The 23,562-nt window shown below is 34.2% G+C and overlaps 1 protein-coding gene across 1 annotated transcript; it reads right to left on the reverse strand.

The window, feature by feature from the left end:
- Positions 1–1,405: 1,405 nt before the first annotated feature.
- LOC144440940 (uncharacterized) lies at positions 1,406–22,672 on the reverse strand. The gene is made up of 15 exons (XM_078130416.1): positions 22,549–22,672; positions 20,315–20,581; positions 18,359–18,556; positions 14,284–14,391; positions 13,457–13,614; positions 12,908–13,103; positions 11,953–12,226; positions 11,136–11,356; positions 9,892–9,976; positions 7,392–7,409; positions 6,876–7,012; positions 4,646–4,818; positions 4,000–4,271; positions 2,351–2,490; positions 1,406–1,688 (listed from the first exon to the last, which is right to left on the reverse strand). The coding sequence occupies exons 1-15, from the start codon at positions 22,642–22,644 to the stop codon at positions 1,593–1,595; spliced, it is 2,439 nt and encodes an 812-aa protein (XP_077986542.1). The 5' UTR covers positions 22,645–22,672; the 3' UTR covers positions 1,406–1,592.
- Between the last annotated feature and the right edge of the window lie 890 nt (positions 22,673–23,562).

The raw sequence follows: 23,562 nt of genomic DNA on the forward strand, positions 1-23,562 counted from the left end.
TTATTGAACCAGAAGGTTATGGTCAAGGTCAATGCTAATGCTAATAACACCAACAGAAAGGTGAAATCTCATAATATAGAAATAGACACTTGCAATGAATTATGGGCTAGATAGTGATTTTTTTCTGACAAATGCAATTGCCATTTGATCATAAGTGATAACACTATAAAATGAGGTGACAGACATAAATATCCTACACATATAGAGAGAGGTTTGGGAGCTATGAAAGAATGTTGAATTGACCAGTGTGTTTCAATATCTAAAGTTGTTCTCAAGAATTTTCAGTGTATTGTTCCCATTACAGAAATGAGAAATTACTCTGAAAACCTGACTTGAATGTAAACATGTTATCATATGGACGCATCACTATCTTACAAAAATTATGGACGTATCACTATCTTACATCATATGGACGCATCACTATCTTACATCATATGGACGTATCACTATCTTACTATAAAGTGTCATGTGCAAGAGTCACTAACACCACTGCACACTATTTGTGTATGTGAGATTGCACTACTGGCAGTGAGCAAACATTACAGTGTTACTATCTCCTATCTTATACTACTAGCACTGATTTCAATCTAATATAACTGATTAGAGTCTGATAGCTCATCACAGGATTACATACACTAACATCGTATTATGTTTTGCCAAATTATAATTCATCATAAATTTGTAGATTCTGCTAATACTGTTTAAGTTTTGTAAGTAAACAAGGCTTCTTTGCATCTACCATATATACAGATATGATTCAAATAGACATAACAAAACAACTTGTAAGTAGCAAAGCTGAAACTTGACAATACTAAAATGATCTAACTGTACATGTGTACAACAACAAAATATGAACTAAATGGCCCCATCTCTATTTATATAGTACTAAAGCCATCTTGATGACTACAATTATAATTAATAATCTGTTTACAAACACTACTGAGAATGATAAGAAAATAAAATGACCTGCTTTTCTTAATAAATATAAAGTAAGGTTACAATTATTAGTTGGATGGATTTTAAAAGCTCACTGTCAACCCATACACAAGGTACAAGGTGCCCAAATCATCAATTATGTCAACTGATACACAAGGTACAACTTAAAGGCACCTAAACCTATCAATTATGTCAACCCATACACAGAGTACAAGGTACCTAAATCTATCAATTATGTTAATGGTGGAGTATTTCATATCCACTTTGATGGATAAACACTAATTTCCATTTATGCGCAATAAACCTGTTTGTCAAATATATTGTGTACAAAAATAGTGTGATATTGTAATGTGTAAGTACACAAATTTGAAATGACAAATAACAATCTGATATCAGCCAAATTGTAACTCAATGAATCCACACGTTAACAATGAATACAAATATGAATATGAATCTGAATTAAAAGTCTAGCTATAATGTACATTTACACACAAGATTTGGATCAAAATATACATTGTAAAAATTCTCAATGACGAAATACACGGTACTCTTTTTTTTTTTAAATAAAAAGGCCTATTTCTTTAATTTTATGATAAACAATATTTAATGTGCAGCACAATTCTTTATATGACGGTGGTGGGTGCACAGTGCAATGATTATCCAAACACAGTTTCTTCACAAAATTTCAACTGCCAAATCTTGCCAGCAAAAATATCAAACTTATCTCTGCCCATAAGTTCCACAAGACGAGGCTGCAATGAAAAGATGATATCATTTAGTAGGGACAGGAATTTTAACATATGAAATTTAACTGATATGCAGCAATATTTTGAAACAGGGATGTTAGCAAATTTACTTTGCAATGTTTTTTTTGATAATAGTAAGCATATTTGATTGAGGTCAGGAAACAAGCACATATTTTATGTTATTTCATAGTAGAGTCATCGACTGACAGACTTTATCTCTTGTGATGGTTGTCTGTCCATGTGGGTACGTTGACAGCCTTTAGTCATAGCGATGGTTGTCTGTCTGTATATAGGTACATTGACAACTTTTTAGTCGTAGTGATGGTGGTCTGTCTATGTGGGTATTTTGACAGCCTTTAGTTCTAGTGATGGTGGTCTGTCTGTATGTGGATATGTTGAAAGCCTTTAGTCATAGCGATGGTTGTCTGTCTGTATGTAGGTACATTGACGGTCTTTAGTTCCAGTTGTGCTCTGTCTGTATGTGGGTATATTGATGGCCTTTAGTCCCAAAGGTGGTCTGTCTGTATGTGGGTAAGTTGACAGCCTTAATGATGGTGGTCTGTCTGTATGTGGGTATGTTGATTGCCTTTAGTTCCAGTGGTGGTCTGTCTGTATATGGGTATATTGACAGTCTTAGTGATGGTGGGCTATCAGACACAATTACTCACCTCTATTTCATTGCCGTCAGTGTCTTCTAAGAGTTCGTAGGCTTGTTTTAGTACTTCTATTCCAACACCTTTAATGATATCTCTCCTGAGTGCTGCTATTCTATCCATCAATCTACCACAGGTTGTCAACGTCATATTACCTGTTGTTCAAATAAATAATCATCAAATATACAATTTCAAAAAAGGTAAGTGTCAAAATGAAGGTGAGGTCAATATCTGCTTGAGTTTGAATTAAAGTGACGCAGTCTGAAACTGTGTGCCAATATTTTCATGAAAATTTTCAGTGTACAAGATGAATGTATAACACATACTGAAAGTGAGTGTACAAGATACCATGTATAACATATACTGAAAGTTAGTGTACAAGATACACAATGTATAACATATACTGAAAGTTAGTGTACAAGATACACAATGTATAACATATACTGAAAGTTAGTGTACAAGATACACAATGTATAACATATACTGAAAGTGAGTGTACAAGATACACAACGTATAACACATACTGAAAGTTAGTGTACAAGATACACAACGTATAACACATACTGAAAGTGAGTGTACAAGATACACAATGTATAACATATACTGAAAGTGAGTGTACAAGATACACAATGTATAACACATACTGAAAGTGAGTGTACAAGATACACAATGTATAACATATACTGAAAGTGAGTGTACAAGATACACAATGTATAACATATACTGAAAGTGAGTGTACAAGATACACAACGTATAACATATACTGAAAGTTAGTGTACAAGATACACAATGTATAACATATACTGAAAGTTAGTGTACAAGATACACAATGTATAACATATACTGAAAGTGAGTGTACAAGATACACAATGTATAACATATACTGAAAGTTAGTGTACAAGATACACAATGTATAACACATACTGAAAGTGAGTGTACAAGATACACAATGTATAACATATACTGAAAGTGAGTGTACAAGATACACAATGTATAACATATACTGAAAGTGAGTGTACAAGATACACAATGGACAATCATGTATAACATAGATTGAAAGAAGACATTCAACCAACCACAGAGATATGATTGGCTACTCCTGTCTACTAAGACAGGTTTGTTAATATTCATGTACATGTATTATGTTCATTTAATTGTACAGTTCCATCTCAGAGTTAATTATGTGATGATGCTATGCTTGGTACCTCATATTGAATATTACTGCCTAGACACATCATAAGAATAATAAACATTTGATTTCTTGGTCGACACCATAACTTCAGCTCCAAGATTTCACATGCGTTACTATAGGCAAATGTGCAAATAAGTCCACCTTCTTGTTCTATTTTAACCCTCTAGCAAGAGGTCAAACGCTATTGGAGGTACTGACAATTGATGTCATCTGTCCGAGTATTTTTAATTTTTTTAATTTGTTGTTGTTCTGATCATGTAGCTTCATTAAAGATGCCAGGAAAGATAATGTAAGATCATGAAATGAGTCTCCAGAACCCATATTTTATGAAAATGTATATTTCCTAGAGTGGTGCTCCCCTTTTAAGTGAAAACTGTTAGAGAAATGCTAGTCATGATGAGAGACAATAGTCAATATCCTGAGATGGTAACTAGGTGCTCAACTAAGTTAGACTATTGCTAGAATTTCTTACCAATGCCTTTTGGAGCTCTTGGTGCAGCAGCTTCTATTTCAATGAATTTGTCACTTTCCCCTGACCTTCCTCCTGACCTATTGTTTTTTGAGACAGGAGTTGGCATGACAACAGGTTGGGAAGGTTGACTAGAAGGAACAGGTTCTGGTTCTGTTGGCGTGTCACCATCAGTGCAATCTTTATCAATTAAGTTTGTTACATCCTCCATCTTTAGTGTGGTTTCTAACATCTTAGAAAATCTTTTCATTTCTTTTTCTTCTTGTTTGTCTTCTCTTCTAAAATGTGATAGTTGATTGGATTATTCACCTAGTCTATGTAAATTGCCTCACAGATATAGAATTCAGTTTTTAAAATGAAAATACAACTCTTGACTCTTAGACTATAAGTACAAATGTAAGGTAGTTGTCTCTTGTTTAATAGCAGTCTAGCATTAATTTGTTCTAACTATTCAAATTCTTTTTTATACATTATTTTCCTTCAGTTAATCAACAACAATTATTGATAGGATGGTATTGGTTTTTACAGAATTTCCTAGGTTGTTAAAAGGTTCACATCACTTACCCCATTCCATATGTATCATGTACAATAGACAAGTCAGTCAGTATCACTATGTTGCCATGGTAATACTTGATATTTTTATTCTTACCCTTCTTCCTGTTTCTTCTGATCTGAATCATCTTCCTCTGTTGATGATGAACTATCACCATGACTCTGATTTTTATCTGTATTGCCTGGTTTCTGTTGTCTATGGATCACCAAATCTTCTTTACTGTGGTTTTTGTCATGGATTTCTGTATTTTCTACAATTGTCACTTTTTTCTGTAAAATACAAAAATCCAGTAATATACCATATGTCTAGCAACGAAAAGGTTATACTAAGTCTTGTTCATGAGATGCAAATACAAAATTCCTCATTTCAAACTTTGCTTTGTCTTTTTTTCCTGAAGACACAAAACCTGAAAAGATTGTAAAAATTGGTTAATTGTATTTTATATTTATTATAATGGTTACTTAAGACCAGAGATGAACTGAAAATGCTCCCATTTGAGGGGAAATGTTGTTAATGTGCTTGCCAAGACTTTGAAATGTCTTTCTGTACTGTCGTACCTTTATGTAATCAATATCTGTAGTAAGTTCACTTGAAATCTGTACAGTCCTGGCTATATATCTCTTATTGCAAAAGTTCATCAAATATGCAAATTAGCATTTCACTGATACCATCATATCTTTCTTGGTCTAGACCCTAATTGCCAAAGTCGTTAATTATGCAAATTAGCAATTAATTGACACCACCAAATTTCATTGTATGCCTTTCCCATATCTTGAATGTGTAATAAAATAAGTAGTTGACTTGGTCAGCTGGATCTACACTCTTACATAATGGTGTCATTTCCTTCAAGTTCAAAGTCTGCCTTAAGATCAAATACAACAAGTGATTTTACAAAGACTGATTTACAGCCAGGCTGGGTGCCTACTAAATGGCTTTACTGTGTGTAGCAACATTGAAAAACATTAGAGTGAAACAAGCCAAGACACATAAAATAATGAACAATTTGAATCTTTAGTATGTCTTCCCATACCTTTGGAAAGGAAATATCAATATTTGAGAGTACAAAAAACTTGTATAAGTATGTAATAAAATAAGTAGTTGACTTCCTTGCTGGATCTATACACACGTGTCATTTCCTTCAAGTCCAAAGTCTGCCTCAAGATCAAATACAAGTGAGATACAAAGACTGATTAGGCCTGACTGGGTGTCTACTATTAATAGGGCTTCACTATGTGTCATTAATTATAGAAAGTATCATTAAGTTACAGCCTGACAATGCCACATAGTAAATTGCAGAACATTTGCTTCTGTACTTTTTGAGATATCAGTGGAACAAAATTTCTGCCCAGACAGACAGACAGACAGACAGAGACAGACAGACAGAGACAGACAGACAGACAAACGGACAGACAGACAGACAGACAGAAAGACAGACAGACAGACATACCATAACCTACCTTCTCTGTGTTTCTGACTTCACCCTATGTACTACAATAACCTACCTTTTCTGTATTTGTCTGTGGATCTGACTTCACCCTATGTACTACTGTAACCTACCTTTTCTGTATTTGTCTGTGGATCTGACTTCACCCTATGTACTACGATAACCTACCTTTTCTGTATTTGTCTGAGGATCTGACTTCACCCTATGTACTACAATAACCTACCTTTTCTGTATTTGTCTGTGGATCTGACTTCACCCTATGTACTACTGTAACCTACCTTTTCTGTATTTGTCTGTGGATCTGACTTCACCCTATGTACTACGATAACCTACCTTTTCTGTATTTGTCTGTGGATCTGACTTCACCCTATGTACTACTGTAACCTACCTTTTCTGTATTTGTCTGTGGATCTGACTTCACCCTATGTACTACGATAACCTACCTTTTCTGTATTTGTCTGTGGATCTGACTTCACCCTATGTACTACTGTAACCTACCTTTCTGTATTTGTCTGAGGATCTGACTTCACCCTATGTACTACAATAACCTACCTTTTCTGTATTTGTCTGTGGATCTGACTTCACCCTATGTACTACTGTAACCTACCTTTTCTGTATTTGTCTGTGGATCTGACTTCACCCTATGTACTACGATAACCTACCTTTTCTGTATTTGTCTGTGGATCTGACTTCACCCTATGTACTACTGTAACCTACCTTTTCTGTATTTGTCTGTGGATCTGACTTCACCCTATGTACTACGATAACCTACCTTTTCTGTATTTGTCTGTGGATCTGACTTCACCCTATGTACTACTGTAACCTACCTTTTCTGTATTTGTCTGAGGATCTGACTTCACCCTATGTACTACGATAACCTACCTTTTCTGTATTTGTCTGTGGATCTGACTTCACCCTATGTACTGCACTCTTGGATGATTTAGGTGTCGGACCATCCGTAGCATCTACAGATGAGGATGGAGTGGCTGATTCTGATGCTCTCCTCCTTTCTACCACGACTAGAATTAAAAAACATCATTCATATCCCAGTTAATACATCGCTAAAGTAGATGTTGTGTCTTGGTTTCCAAAATAGTTTCAACTTCTTTTTTTGAATTCTAATTATTGCAGTTACTTTTGGTACCAAATCCTGTAATAATATTTAGACTTTATAAACAGATTGTTGTCTGATATGAAATAGAAATGATACAAGATGACGTCTAAACATGTCGGTATTATAATAATATGATTGATTTATAGCCAGTGACTATCAGCAAGTTAGTTTGGGGAAAAGCAAGTTGGAATGTGCACTTTGCAGATTCAGTGAAATTCAACATGTATACATGTAGGAACTGTGGTATTTAAAGTGACAGCAGAGAAAGTGTGATATATACTGACCCTCTGAGTAATCACCTCCTATGACACCGCCAAAGTAGATGTATGCAGGGAATTAGAATGAATGAAATGAACAGTGAATTAAGTATTAGTTATTGTCTGTGAGAAAAAAACTGTTACTTGTTAATTACATAGTCAGTGACACAACACAACTGTAGTAAGTATCAGATATTTCATTACTTTGATAGCATAAACCAAACACACATAAAAGGTACAAGCACAGGGACAAGCACAGGGAGGAGTAAGCATGTTATCTAGAATTTGACCAACGATTTTTCTTCTTTTTTTTCCGTCATTCAGTATGCCTTACTTTGTTTCAATTGACAGAATAACCATCTTGTGTAATGACTAAATAAAGATTGAACTCTGATTTTCTGACCGTGTTGTTGTCCTAACCAAACCAGCTGAATATCTACACTACTCCTGAGTTAGTCACACCATAAAATATCTACCCTACTCCTGAGTTAGTCACACCATAACATATCTACTCTACTCCTGAGTTAGTCACACCATAAAATATCTACCCTACTCCAGAGTTAGTCACACCATAAAATATCTACCCTACTCCTGAGTTAGTCACACCATAACATATCTACTCTACTCCTGAGTTAGTCACACCATAAAATATCTACTCTACTCCTGAGTTAGTCACACCATAAAATATCTACTCTACTCCTGAGTTAGTCACACCATAAAATATCTATCCTACTCCTGAGTTAGTCACACCATAACATATCTACCCTACTCCAGAGTTAGTCACACCATAAAATATCTACTCTACTCCTGAGTTAGTCACACCATAACATATCTACCCTACTCCTGAGTTAGTCACACCATAAAATATCTACCCTACTCCTGAGTTAGTCACACCATAAATTATACACTTTCACAACTACAAAACAATTTCAATGTTGTGCTAGGATATTTGGTTATGTCCATGGTTCGAAGTTCCTAAATTTCACATTTAACTTTTTTCAACATTTTCTTTCAACTATACACCTTCTCTTTATCTGGAAACAAGTCTTTTGTATTTGAAGATATAGCGCACTCCCCCCCCCCCCCTTCCCCTAATACTCTATTGGAGCAATAGTTTCACTATAAATTACATTTTTAACATGATAAAAACAGTCATCATCATTTCTAAATCCAAATATCATTCTTTTCTTTCCCCCCTTTGATTGGTTCTTTTCTGAATGAATTGTTACATACAATTTGATTGGTTCTTTTCTGAATGAATTGCTACTTAAATTAGATTGGTTCTTTTCTGAATGAATTGCGACATACAATTTTATTGGTTCCCCCCCCCCCCCCGAATGACAAGCTATGTAACATTTGATTGGTTCTCCCTTGAATGACAAGTTAATAAATTATGTAAATTTTCATCTGCATTATCTTTCGTAACTTACATTGAGGAAACACAGTTGATTAATTAGTATTGCTAGTGACAAGTAGGGTAATACTACATGTATGCAGCAGCTCAAAAACTGATGTCTTAGTTTGCAGCTCACTCTATCAATGGCAAGAAGATAGCACTCAAGAGAAAAAAATAGCGCCGATGGTGTTTTCTTTTGTTTTGAAACTTTTCTTTGCAATAGACACCATCGTTTGGCTGTTGCTATGGGTATGGTATGTTGCAAGAGATATTTGCATACATTTTTTGAATGTTTACTCACTGGCCTACCAGATGATGTCATTTTAGCAAAATATACTGGCATTGGGTTGTTACTATAGGCGTGGTCATGGTTGCTAGGTCTAATTGTGTCAAAAAAAAATTTAACATCTGCAGAATATTATGTCTGGAAACATCTTACCAAAATTCAGTCCCTACGACCAAGTACTTTTTTTAGATAATAATTTTTTGACCAAAAAGTCATATTTTACCCCTAATTTGCATATTGATGATATCACACACACACACACACACACACACACACACACACACTGTATTATTAGGGTTATTAGTTGAATTACAGTCACCATGTTATTGTCAAATGTATTTTTATTTGATCAAAGCAACCATGTCACCATCGATCCATAAATGATTATTCAAAAGTTGATACATTGTAAATGTACGTTTTCAAAAAACGTTATCAAAATCTAAAATGCTGGCTTTAATTAACTTTATACTATTCACTTGTACACAAATGCCATGTCTATGCATATGATAAACATTAAATAGATGATTTCCTCATTAGAATATTTCACAAGAGAACTCGGTGACATCTTCCAAGTTTTAGCGACCAATGAGAGTATCTTGGCTCAGATGGTGTTTGGAGTAATGTATGCACAAAATATAAGACGTAACACCTCTCTTGTGTTTTGTTCAGTACAAGTACAAACTGTTTCCTGTTTTTGTTTGTGATTTTTCAATTTTCTTTTTACTATAATAGCAATTTTCTTTAAAGATAATACTGGAAATCAATTTATCAATTGTGAGGTGAAAACATCATCTTGTCAATTTTATCTGGCAATGGTAGTTTACCCAGATGACGATGTAACATACCTGGTAAGTTGGTGGGGGTTCTTCCTTTCTCTTGTGACTCTCTCAGTCGTCTTCTAGCTCTTGCTGAAGAGTTGGCTGACTTTCTCTGAAAAATGACACATTTTAATTGATTTGAAAATGATGATAATTGCAACCCATGATATGTATAAACATTTCACACACAAAAATATGGGTCATTTGTGTTAACATTTGGACACAATATCTTGAGAGTATTATAGTTAATATTAATATGCAATACTATTGTGCCATCGTTACAAGTACATGTAACAATTACATGTAGAAGTGACAGTATAACTATACATTCATACATTCACTGATGGGATTTCTAAAATTTTGTAAACTGCAATGCACAAATCTGGTAGTATCAACATTTGTTCAGGTCTAGGTACTTGTTGAAATAAAAAGCCTCATTAACACTGTATCATCATATGGAAACTTTAAAGAGTTAGTAACAAAATGAGTTTATAAGTCTCTTGTCAACCCTGTCAACTTCATGTACATTTTAGTAAGTAAAATAGTATGGGTATATTGTACATTTTAGTAAGTAAAATAGTATGGGTATATTGTACATTTTAGTAAGTAAAATAGTATGGTAATATTTAACATTTTAGTAAGTAAAATAGTATGGGTATATTGTACATTTTAGTAAGTAAAATAGTATGGTAATATTTAACATTTTAGTAAGTAAAATAGTATGGTAATATTTAACATTTTAGTAAGTAAAATAGTATGGGTATATTGTACATTTTAGTAAGTAAAATAGTATGGGTGTATTGTACATTTTAGTAAGTAAAATAGTATGGTAATATTTAACATTTTAGTAAGTAAAATAGTATGGGTATATTGTACATTTTAGTAAGTAAAATAGTATGGTAATATTTAACATTTTAGTAAGTAAAATAGTATGGGTATATTTAACATTTTAGTAAGTAAAATAGTATGGTAATATTTAACATTTTAGTAAGTAAAATAGTATGGGTATATTGTACATTTTAGTAAGTAAAATAGTATGGGTATATTGTACATTTTAGTAAGTAAAATAGTATGGGAATATTTAACATTTTAGTAAGTAAAATAGTATGGGTATATTGTACATTTTAGTAAGTAAAATAGTATGGGAATATTTCAAAATGCACCAAATTGTGTCCAAGGCTTACCCCTTCCCCCTCAACCAACATGCATAGCACCCCCCCCCCCATATATATTGCCACCGTCAATCAATAAAACAATGTATCTTTGCTAACCATTTGATCTGTGGGTGTTGATGATGATGGCGTATTCAGATCTTCCTTTGAGCTTGACACTGAACTACTTGAACTTGTCACTCTGTCTTTATTGAAATAGTCTGACTTCTTCTTTGCAGCTGTTGAGGAACTTTTTGTAGGTGTTTCTCCTTTGGAGGGTGGTGGTGGCAATGGGCGGCCTTTATTTGCAGAGCTTGGCTGAAACAAGCATACACAAGTAACTGTCATCATACAATGGTAAAGTTATGGATATCAGCTGTATTTCCAAAGATCAAATTATACTGTTGTACAAGTGTTGATCTTTATACAAAGAGACAAAGAATTGCATGTAACATGTTTAATTTCACAGTTTAGAGTATGTACATGTTGTACATGCAAGTTTAAATACATCAATTCATAAATATGAAACATTCCCTTAACCCTTTCATTCCTAGAGACGACATTGGAATAAATAGAAACTTGATTGTAAGAACATTTTCTAAAATTTAAGAATATTACTTCATTGGGAAGTAATATTTCTTGAATTCTGATCTAAAATAAAGTTGATCTTTTTCCAAAAATTACTGAGAAACAAGAATTTTTGTTCAAAAATTTTGGCGGGAAAGTTTCTAGTCCTGAAAGGGTTAACGTAAGTTAGGAAAGTTCTAATGTCCTGAATAAAACCAAACGACTATATTTAGTCAGCTTTTCATACAGCAATTGTTAATAAATCACTGAATAATTCTTGATATTCAATTATCAATATCTGTATTTATCACAATAACTCAGACATATAAATATTATATGGTGCATCTGAAGTAAGTCATAAAGTTATCACAATTTACCCTCTCTACTGGAAAACTTGACACAGAGCTGGATTTTCCTGATGGTTCCCGTGCTGACCTGGCTTTTCTCTTGGCAACAGCAACTTTAGATCCATCTTTCCTAGGTTCAACAGCTGGTCTTGGTTGGTCTGTTTTAGCTGGTGGAGCCCTAGGCTGGCTAACTTTTGGTATGTTAACTTTAGGTGTATTCTGTTTAGATTTCTCCACCACAGGACCTTGGTCTTTTGGTGTATTTCTTGGACTAGGAGTCTTGGCTGCTTCCCTTTCCTATCACAGACAATAGATAATGTAGCATCTTACTTTTCTCTATTTATACTTGGTATATATGTTTGTTGACGGTTTGTGTCAATTGCTCATTCTGCACATGTTTATTTTTAGCATATATATTAGGGGTGGGGGTGGGGAAGGGGGGTGTATGAACATACATGTACCATGGGTCATTTGTAGAGTTAGACACTGAAGTGTTACTTTGTACAAATAAAATCAGTTATGATAAATATCATGTTCTTGATATACAATGTACTGGCATTATACATAATGTAAACATATAGAGGATGAAACTGTTTTTACACAATACCTCTAACTTGTCACAATTTACTGTAACTCAAAGACACAACTTCCATCATAAAAATAATAAACTCCATGAGAATGAGTCAAGAACAAATTTAATGGCAGAGAAAATGACACATTACTTATAGCTACATTTGTAGGTAGCAACAAGGTTTATCAGATGATACATGTATTGACAGGAAAGGGTTCAGTTGGGTCATCAGCAGTTAATGGAGTACAAATTTGGGAATGCCAAAACTCTCAGGGTTTACAGAAGTCCAAAAGGGGACGATAGACATTCAAATACTTATTATACTCTCACAATATCTTCTGTAAGTAACACTCTCATACATGTAACATTTTGTAAAACTCAAAAAATGAAACACTACTGAAATTTACTTTTGTTGAGGAAACTTCTGGGATTGCTGCCAAGGGATCTTCAGTCATTTTTTCATCCCCAGGCTCTGAAGGTTTGTTAATTTCTGCTTTTTGTTCAGCAGGTATTTCATAGATGTCAGATCGAGCTGATGACGGCCTGACTCTATCACCACTGCCAGATGATGGTCTCCTTTCAGCACTTGTTGAACTAGGTCTCCTGTGTATAAACAGATGTGATATAACTGACATCATGTATCTGCATTTTATTGATCAGCGTTTATGTGTTACCCTTCAGAATGTGGTTTGTAGCCCCCTAGCTAGTCTATGAATGTGGTTTGTGGCCCCCTAGCTATTTGATGAATGATTTAAAATCTCTAGTAGAGATGTTCTGAAATCAACTCTGCTAAGTATCAGTCTATATCAGCTGTAAACATTTCATGCAATCGTTTTCATTGACAATCTTAAGAACAAATACAATAGCCACTGACAACCTACATACACGTATCACGCCTACCTTGTTACACTTTGTGTTAGATGAGTGAAGAATACAGAACAAGTTTGAATTATTACCTCTGTCTTGTGCCCTCTAAAAATATTGCAATATGTTTTTTGATGAATGGATTTCTAAGAATTCTTGACACACTTGGTCTTTTTTCTGGTGTTTGATGTAACATAGCTTTGATGAGATCTGTAAGGTCTGTACTATATATTCTGGGCATGGCAGGCATCTAATAGAAAGGTACATGTATAATGTATGTTAGTCTAGTTCCTAGTTCCTAATGACTGTAATCCAATTGTACACTATGTCATCTTCATACATTACATCTGTCAATCTTGTTACGCTCACACAGAACTCCCCTACAGCGTTCATATAAACATGACGATGTTGCCATGTCTCCACATGATTTTAGTTCAATTAGACTGGATGTTGAATTCATTTTCATGTCATATCAGTCCAGTTATATCAATGAATATTAATAAGTGATGATGACAGTCTGTCAATTTGTGATGGATTACTACTGACATGCACCATTTGCGCTTTGCCCAGCATGGATCGGAACTACATTTAATGCTGTGAGTAACAAGATTGACTACATGTAATGTGGGAAGATAACATAGTGTAAAATTGTCAGGAACTATACTAAATATATGTTAACACAAACAGTAAGTAATGACACAGTAAGATGACTGTAATTCATAGCACTCACACTCAAGAAACTGAGCAATCTTTGTAAAATCCTGAATCATCAAGGGTTTGGATTACACTCTCCTTCCATGCAGAAATATGCTAATTGATTGGTAACAATCAAAGACGTATTGCCCTACATGTAGTCTGTAAGATACAACATGTCATGTCACACCATCAGCTAATATCAACTAATGAGTTCATATCTTACCTTGCCTCTAAGTATCTTGTAAACTAATGAGTTCATATCCTTAGCATTAAATGCATGCTTTAATGTTGCCATCTCATACACACAGCAACCTAACGCCCATACATCTGACTGCAAATACAAAAGATAAACAATCACAGAATTCAAATTCTGATTGTACATACATGTACAATGTAGTCTACAATATTGTTATCCTTCATAGGGTTAGAGATGATTCAATCCCATCCACAATTATTGCGAGTTTTTTCACAGACTCAAATTGATGTATCATTGTACACGTCATTTGTTATTACAGCAACCGTATTTCCATGGAATAAAATTAGCAAGCCTTCAGTCAAAGATAAATGTATACAATGTAGTCCCAATGTGTGAGTTGTATTGTGTAAGGTGATTAACATTTTGACAATTTTAACATGGAAATGCTTTGTTGGACATTCAATGGGATACATACAAAATGTACATTTGTATGTTTGTAGTGTTGGATGTTTAGTATAAGTAGTAATATTATTTGGCTGTCTTAAGCATACGGCTAGAATATAACCCTTTCTCTCTCTTCACCTTGAAAATGTTTGCCAAGGTCAAAGGTCATTCATGTTCTCATTAAAAATACATTTACTATAATTAATGTAAATCACTTGAAAATACCACATATACAATGTACATGAGATGGTGCAATTGTTAGCTACATGTGGATCAAGTCTTTACATGTTATTGATGATATTATGTACACTGACTTGATGTCTGTATGTAAACAGTGTCTACAAAATTGTTGATGGTATTGTGTACACTGTCTTGATGTCTGTATGTAAACAGTTTGTCTACAAAATTGTTGATGGTACAAAAATTTATTTGATAAGTTGGTTACAGTGATGGAAACAATCTGGTAAATTGTACATATTCTTCTTCTGTTCTGTACATTAATATCATAATTTTGGAGACTATTCTCAGAACAAGTATTGCAGGAAATTGATGGTGATTGTAGTCATCAACACTGTGATGTATACAAATACATGTACACTCTACATTTGCCATTCTGTGTATAAAAGTGTGATCTACATTTGTACATGGTACAGTATATGTACAGGTAATTTCACTAACCATAAACTGTACTGACATCAGTTTACAATAATGTACAATTGATCACACACTACATACAGCTATAGCAATCAATCACTTCTATATGTACAGCTGTAGCAATCAATCACCTCTATAAAGTACAGTGTCTACCTAGACTACTAAATCAGTCTTATTTCCACCTGTCCTGTTTTTACCTTCACACACTTCATATCACACTGTTATCTCATTGTGGGTTTTATTTTTATGTTTTCAGGAGTCACAACAATTTCAAATTCATCCTTCTCATTGTCCCTACAGTTATTTTGTTTTACTATTAGGGTAACTTTAGGGTCAGGTCAGAAATCGACACTATATTTTTTATTGTCATTTGCAGACATTTTTACGAACTCTACTATTTTATATGAGATTAAAAGTGGAAGGAGGGCCACAGTAAAATGTTATGCATATTATAACACCTATATATACATGTAACATCACATACTAAAACTAAAATTGACCAAATGACAACAAATGTCTATATACATGTATGTAATATCAGGGTATAAGACTGGAGCCTCAACCTGCTCACCTTGGTAACTGCCACATATGTATACATGTTGCTGTAACTACAACACTTTCCATAATTTGTATTCACATTTGTTGACTCATTTGTTATGTTATACTAACTGAGGCATATAGTGTATGATATCACTCAGTTATCAAACCACAATATGAAAATACATGTATTTTTGACAAACATGTATAAGTAAAAGGTTCATATCTTATTCATTGCCAGATGTAGGACATCGTGCCAGTGTACACAGTCAGAATGAAAGACTAACAGCTACTAGGAGGTTTTCAAGTGTTTTATGACATTTAAAACATGTATGACACTCAATACACTTTGTGGTATTTCATTACACTTTGTGACATTGTATTTACATGTACATGTGGCATTTGATATATGTATACTGTCGCTTTCAATGTGCTTTGTGGTATTTCATTCCCTTTGCTATTTCATTCAATACACTTTGTGGCTTTCAAAACACATTATGGTAGCATTTCATACACTTCAAATACACTGGCATTACATGCACATTGTGGTATTTCATTAAACTGGCATTCACTGCAATTTGTAGTATCTCATTCACTCTGTGGCATTCAATAACTAGTATTCACTGCAATTTGTAGTATTTCATTCACTCTGTGGCATTCAATAACTACATGTAGTATTCACTGCAATTTGTGGTATTTCATTCACTCTGTGGCATTCAATAACTAGTATTCACTGCAATTTGTAGTATTTCATTCACTTTGTGGCATTCAATAACTACATGTAGTATTCACTGCAATTTGTAGTATTTCATTCACTCTGTGGCATTCAATAACTAGTATTCACTGCAATTTGTAGTATTTCATTCACTTTGTGGCATTCAATAACTAGTATTCACTGCAATTTGTAGTATTTCATTCACTTTGTGGCATTCAATAACTACATGTAGTATTCACTGCAATTTGTAGTATTTCATTCACTCTGTGGCATTCAATAACTAGTATTCACTGCAATTTGTAGTATTTCATTCACTCTGTGGCATTCAATAACTAGTATTCACTGCAATTTGTAGTATTTCATTCACTCTGTGGCATTCAATAACTAGTATTCACTGCAATTTGTAGTATTTCATTCACTCCGTGGCATTCAATAACGAGTATTCACTGCAATTTGTAGTATTTCATTCACTCTGTGGCATTCAATAACTAGTATTCACTGCAATTTGTAGTATTTCATTCACTTTGTGGCATTCAATGACTAGTATTCACTGCAATTTGTAGTATTTCATTCACTCTGTGGCATTCAATAACTAGTATTCACTGCAATTTGTAGTATTTCATTCACTTTGTGGCATTCAATAACTAGTATTCACTGCAATTTGTAGTATTTCATTCACTCTGTGGCATTCAATAACTAGTATTCACTGCAATTTGTAGTATTTCATTCACTCCGTGGCATTCAATAACGAGTATTCACTGCAATTTGTAGTATTTCATTCACTCTGTGGCATTCAATAACTAGTACTCACTGCAATTTGTGGTATTTCATTCACTTTGTGGCATTCAATAACTAGTATTCACTGCAATTTGTGGTATTTCATTCACTCCGTGGCATTCAATAACTAGTATTCACTGCAATTTGTAGTATTTCATTCACTCTGTGGCATTCAATAACTAGTATTCACTGCAATTTGTAGTATTTCATTCACTCTGTGGCATTCAATAACTAGTATTCACTGCAATTTGTAGTATTTCATTCACTCTGTGGCATTCAATAACTAGTATTCACTGCAATTTGTGGTATTTCATTCACTCTGTGGCATTCAATAACTAGTATTCACTGCAATTTGTAGTATTTCATTCACTTTGTGGCATTCAATAACTAGTATTCACTGCAATTTGTAGTATTTCATTCACTCCGTGGCATTCAATAACGAGTATTCACTGCAATTTGTAGTATTTCATTCACTTTGTGGCATTCAATAACTAGTATTCACTGCAATTTGTAGTATTTCATTCACTCTGTGGCATTCAATAACTAGTATTCACTGCAATTTGTGGTATTTCATTCACTTTGTGGCATTCAATAACTAGTATTCACTGCAATTTGTAGTATTTCATTCACTTTGTGGCATTCAATAACTAGTATTCACTGCAATTTGTGGTATTTCATTCACTTTGTGGCATTCAATAACTAGTATTCACTGCAATTTGTGGTATTTCATTCACTTTGTGGCATTCAATAACTAGTATTCACTGCAATTTGTAGTATTTCATTCACTTTGTGGCATTCAATAACTAGTATTCACTGCAATTTGTAGTATTTCATTCACTGTGGCATTCAATGCATATCATGACATTCAATACACATTGTGGCATTTCATACACTAGCATTCATTGCATGTCATGACATTCAATGCACTTTGTGGCATTTCATACATTTTGTGGCATTCAACCTATTTTAACTCACCTTGTGATTGTAAGGCTTATTTGAGAACAGTTCAGGACTCATGTAATATGGGGTGCCTATAAGTGTGGTAGCCATGTCATTATGACCATCTAGGACCTTAGCAATCCCCAAGTCACCCACTTTGATTATCTTGCTCTTGGTCAGGAAAATATTCTGAGTTTTTAAGTCTCTGTGGAGAATATTTCTTTCATGCATGTACTGAAAAGAGAAACAAATTTAAAAATGGTGATTGTAAACAGGTTGGTATCATACTGCTGTTGTTGATGAGTACAAAGACTACATCTCATTCAAGTACATGTACATCCAGTAATGCTGTCTTTTGTATCACACTGTCTATACCCTGACATCATACCGGTACATTTATGCTACATGTAGGTTTGAGTGAAATCAGTTGGTGCATACCAGAGATATGAGGGTGAATGCATGCACACACGCATGCCTGCCTGCATGGACAGACAGATGGATGGACAGACAGAACCCTGTATAAGTCCCCTCTGGGCGGTGCCTCATTGGGAACTAATAATCCTACATGTACACACACACAAAGAAATGATTACACAGATTTAACATGTTTATACAGATGTAATGGTTGTACATGTATGTCAAGAGTGTTCAAAATATCTTAGACTCAACACACACTTTAAACCACACCTCTGACTCAGCTCTCCAAACCACTTTGTACCCAAGGTAGGCATAACCAGTGTGACTGACATGACACACAATTAATAATATGGGTACAGGTGTAATACTATTAACAATAGAGAGTTTCGGCTACACGTTCAACATGTACGCGCAAGTGTGACGTAGGAGATTTTGTGCTACTAGGTCGCAATTTTGACCTACTTCTCTGCGTACTGACAAGTTTCGCGGGCATTTTGAACGTGGCGACGGCTATTTACACGTAGGTAAATGTGAAATTCCTTTTAAATTTTTTTGTAAAATCATCACTAATATAATAAAAAAATTTGATGCTTTTAGCAAGGCTGACCATTCACAACATAATACACCTCAGTAATTTTGTTTTCCTTGATAAAATATTTAAAATGCAGCCTGGAATCTGTGGCTGCCTTCACGTAACTGATTTTGCACATAAATCACGATGTATGATGATGACTGTCGCAGCAATCGTCAAGATACTACAGGGTGATTTTATTGTGAACATACGAGATTATTCAAGTAAATATATATTTGTCTTGTCATAATGTTGAGCCATACGGTTATTGTCATTGCGCTATTTATGTCATATAACCAAAACATTAATGTAATATTTCCACAATAGACTAACCATGTAATCTATTAATTATTATTGATATACGTAAACGGCTAGCCTAAGCAAAATTAGGTCACAGCTGGTACGCAAACGTGAATGAGTTGCCCGTTCGTGTACACGTTGAACGTGTAGCCTAAACTCTCTAATGTAGGTCAACAACCTTCCAAAACAAGGTCAGACTATAGTTACCAAGTAACATTTTTTCTTAATGTATCAGGTCGCTGGGAATTCAAATTACCAATGTCAGTAAACACAGTGGTTACAAGATTTAGACAACACAACTTTTACATTGACTGGAGAATATGATGAACCAGCCAATGGTTTGTCTATGGGCTCTACATGTACGTTTGTATTTGTAAGAGAAACATTGTTGCAGTGTATCCAGCAATCAATGATTAGTCTATACATGTACAAAAAATGTAGGAAAAAGTGTATGAGAAACGCTATGCTTGGGAACAAGATAGAGAATGTCCACAGTCGTCATATTGGCAGAGGGTATCGTTTATTACATGTACAGTACATGTATCTATGAACACAGTCATGAGTATTTAGACAATTGGTGTACATTTACATGTACATTGTGTATGTACATGTATATGTATTATCAGTACTGAACTTGTGACTACATGTACACATAAAGATATTTTGAACAAGAATTCTACAAACAATTGAGATTAGAGCCTTACCTGCAATGCCATAGCTATCTGTACAAACCATTCTACCACTTGCTTCTCTTCTAAGGCATGTCCTTTCTGTTCTTTTAACTTAGTGTATAAATCACCCCCATCACAATATCCCATCGCTATGTACAGATACCCATCATTTGTCTCAAATGAGTCTTTGTAAGAAACTATATTGGGGTGCTTTAATTTGGATAAAAGTTTGGCCTCCAGTTCAGCAGCTTTCCTTTCCCGTTTTGAAGCATTCACTAACTCCATTTTCTTCAGGACATACTAGAAATGGAAGAAAAGCCTACATCAATTCATGTATGTGTACATTTGTACATTTGTACATGTATTAATAGTGTCCCTCTAATGGATTTTACCAAATTATTTGCTTACATGTACGTAGACATGTTGAAATTCCCTACTACGACTTTGCCATATTTACAAACAATGTAGGTACTATACTCAATAGTACTCTGATAAAAAACCATGATGTAGTATGAGTTCCAATGTGGTGTAGTACTTGAGGTACATGTACAATGAAATTGCATTGTGTGTTTGTGGTATACATTTTGGCTGTCCACTCATGAGAATGCAGTAGGAAATGATGCAAGCAAAATACCAAATACATGAATACCTACACTTGTACTTGTACATGTACGTGTATGTGTATATGTGTACTGGTACTCATAGCATACATGTACATGTAAGTCATGGAGGTTTTGTTATTACATAAATTATGTTTATCAGAAACAGCAAATTTCAATAAAAACCATAGAGTGCAATTAAGTGATATTGTTTACAGGGAGTGATCACATCCTCATATCATATCATATCATGTACATTTTGTAGGTATGAGTCTATGACATACATTTTGTAATGATTTTTGTATTACACTACACTACAAATACTATTAGTATATCATGTATACTGATATTAGAGATAATAATGTACACTGTGTACATGTACATTTGTAGATGTACTTGTTTTCTGTACAACAAACACAAGTCAGTGTACATTTGTATTGTACATGTACATGTATACATTATACATGTACACTAGTCTGGAGGAAACAGATTACTAGTAAGTGATCTGAATCCAACTAAGTAGCAAAACAAAGATCTCTGTGGTTTTAAATATCAGCTAAGTCTGATACAAGTTAGTACATTTGTAGCATTTCAAGTGGGATACATTTATTTATAGTATTATCAATATAAACCAATATAATTTTATCAACAAATGCAATGAAATCTATTTAATTCGTGAATGCCTGTAAAACAAGATGACATATTTTGGGGGGGCATCAGATGAGGCATGGCAGTATGGTGACTGTTTCCATGGCAACAACATGAAGACTGGGTGGGCTCCTGTATGACTCATGTATACCACAAATACAGCTTGTATTAATACCATTTTGTATGCCATGAACTTGGAATTGGAATTGGCATCACCATGATGAGTTGTAATCAATTTTGTCAGACTTTATCATCCTGTTTATTTTATCTTTCATTTGTTTTGTTTACGCCTTGTCATTATGACAGGGTAGGGTCACACAATTACATTATTGGACAGTAGCCAACATAGGTACAAACATGCTGCTACATTTGTATTGATTAGTTATACTATAGTGATTTCACAGCTCACATTCTAGTCACTACTAATTTATATTTCTAATATGGCAGTCAATGCTGAAATATCATGTACACAGTCACTTCTCACCTTGACAATGAGGTGATTCAGTTTGCATGAATCACACAATAAAGGGACATTCTTATGAACACAGTTATCACCATCCACACAATGACCCACTCCACAGTAACAAGTACTTTGTAGATATCATTGTAATGTGTGTGTACCACTTCACAAGGAAATATAACTATTTTAAAAGTATAATGTGCACGAACTTTAAAAGAATACAATTTAACACATCTAAAACTGCCAACATTATTGCCATTTATAATCTCATACTAGGTACATTATTTATTTTATTAAAAATGTAAACAAGTTATAATTGTATATGTATGCACTACGCATTGTGATTGTGACAGCAAGGAGGCTTCTAACAACCTTTGCGTTCATTGATGATATACGTACGTCTTTCTTTACAAACAAATCAGACAGAGCACAGTGTCTGACTACTAGTAAATGTATAAATATTTAGTGCCAGTGACATTTCTCTTGACACCCACTGCATTGACCACTGACACAATCCATATACACGTACAAATGTACATTTGCACGTTTACGTTACCTACCTGTTTTCTGTCCTTACAGTGCTTTACCAGCCACACTTCGCCATAGCTACCTTTCCCGACGACCCTTAATTTTTCGTAATCTGACATACAAGCCATGTTAATATTTTGATATCACAACAACCATTCGTCGACCATAAATTGATCGACGATTTCAAAGTCTAGTCCAATGTTTTGACGAGGAATAAGCCCAGGGCCAGGCCGGTGGCTCTGTTTTGCACACAATTGTGCACACAAGCAGCTATTTCAACCTGTGATCACGAGTTCCACTAGGTGCTTTACGCGTAAGTCTTCTCAAATGGTGTATATTATCCCATCCGGCTAATAAAACCTATTTCGAGAAACGGTGCAACACATGGCGTGAGTCCCGCCTGTAAAACAGGCCAGGTATTCCTGTCAACTGACAACGAAACGCGTACGCTAGCACTCACGAAAAGAAATTCAAAATGGCGGCCTAATATATTCAGTCGTCTGCCCTCTACGGCTGATCATGCTATCTTTTGTTTTTACCTTCCCTGCGCTGCCTTCCCTCTAGCTCTGTGCACCGCGTCACGTGTATTATAACTTTGCGTCTGTATGTATGTAATAATAATAATAATAATAATAATAATAATAATAATAATAATAATAATAATAATAATAATATTAATAATAATAATAATAATAATAATAATAATAATCTTTATTGCAACCTTATCTATCATTTTAGATATCAGTATAGTACAGTAAAGTAAAAAAGAAAATGCTTATATTGACCATACACAAAAAACAGAGTAATTTCACAATTTGAAAATCAACATATACATGTAAATGTAATTGTCAAATGTATATCACGAGGCAGCTGGTATATTTTTGTTCAAGTGGTGTTCTCGAATTTTGAATCCTTGTTGAATAAATGTACCTATTTCAACTAGTTTATTTGTGTCTTTTATTTTGAGAATCTTTATGAGATTATCCATGCTTGAACCAGAATATATATTTAATTTGTTAAAGAGTTCTTTCCTTTCATTTTGATAT

This window comes from Glandiceps talaboti, chromosome 1 (genome assembly GCF_964340395.1).
Source record: "Glandiceps talaboti chromosome 1, keGlaTala1.1, whole genome shotgun sequence".
NCBI classification, from domain to species: Eukaryota; Metazoa; Hemichordata; class Enteropneusta; family Spengelidae; genus Glandiceps; species Glandiceps talaboti.

Coding starts and splice junctions, on each gene's coding strand:
- LOC144440940 (XM_078130416.1), bottom strand. CDS start 22,644: ATGGCTTGTATGTCAGATTACGAAAAATTAAGGGTCGTCGGGAAAGGT. Junction 13,104..13,456: donor TTAGAGGGCACAAGACAGAG/GTAATAATTCAA, acceptor GTTTATACACAG/GAGACCTAGTTCAACAAGTG. Junction 2,491..3,999: donor AAGAGCTCCAAAAGGCATTG/GTAAGAAATTCT, acceptor TTTGAACAACAG/GTAATATGACGTTGACAACC.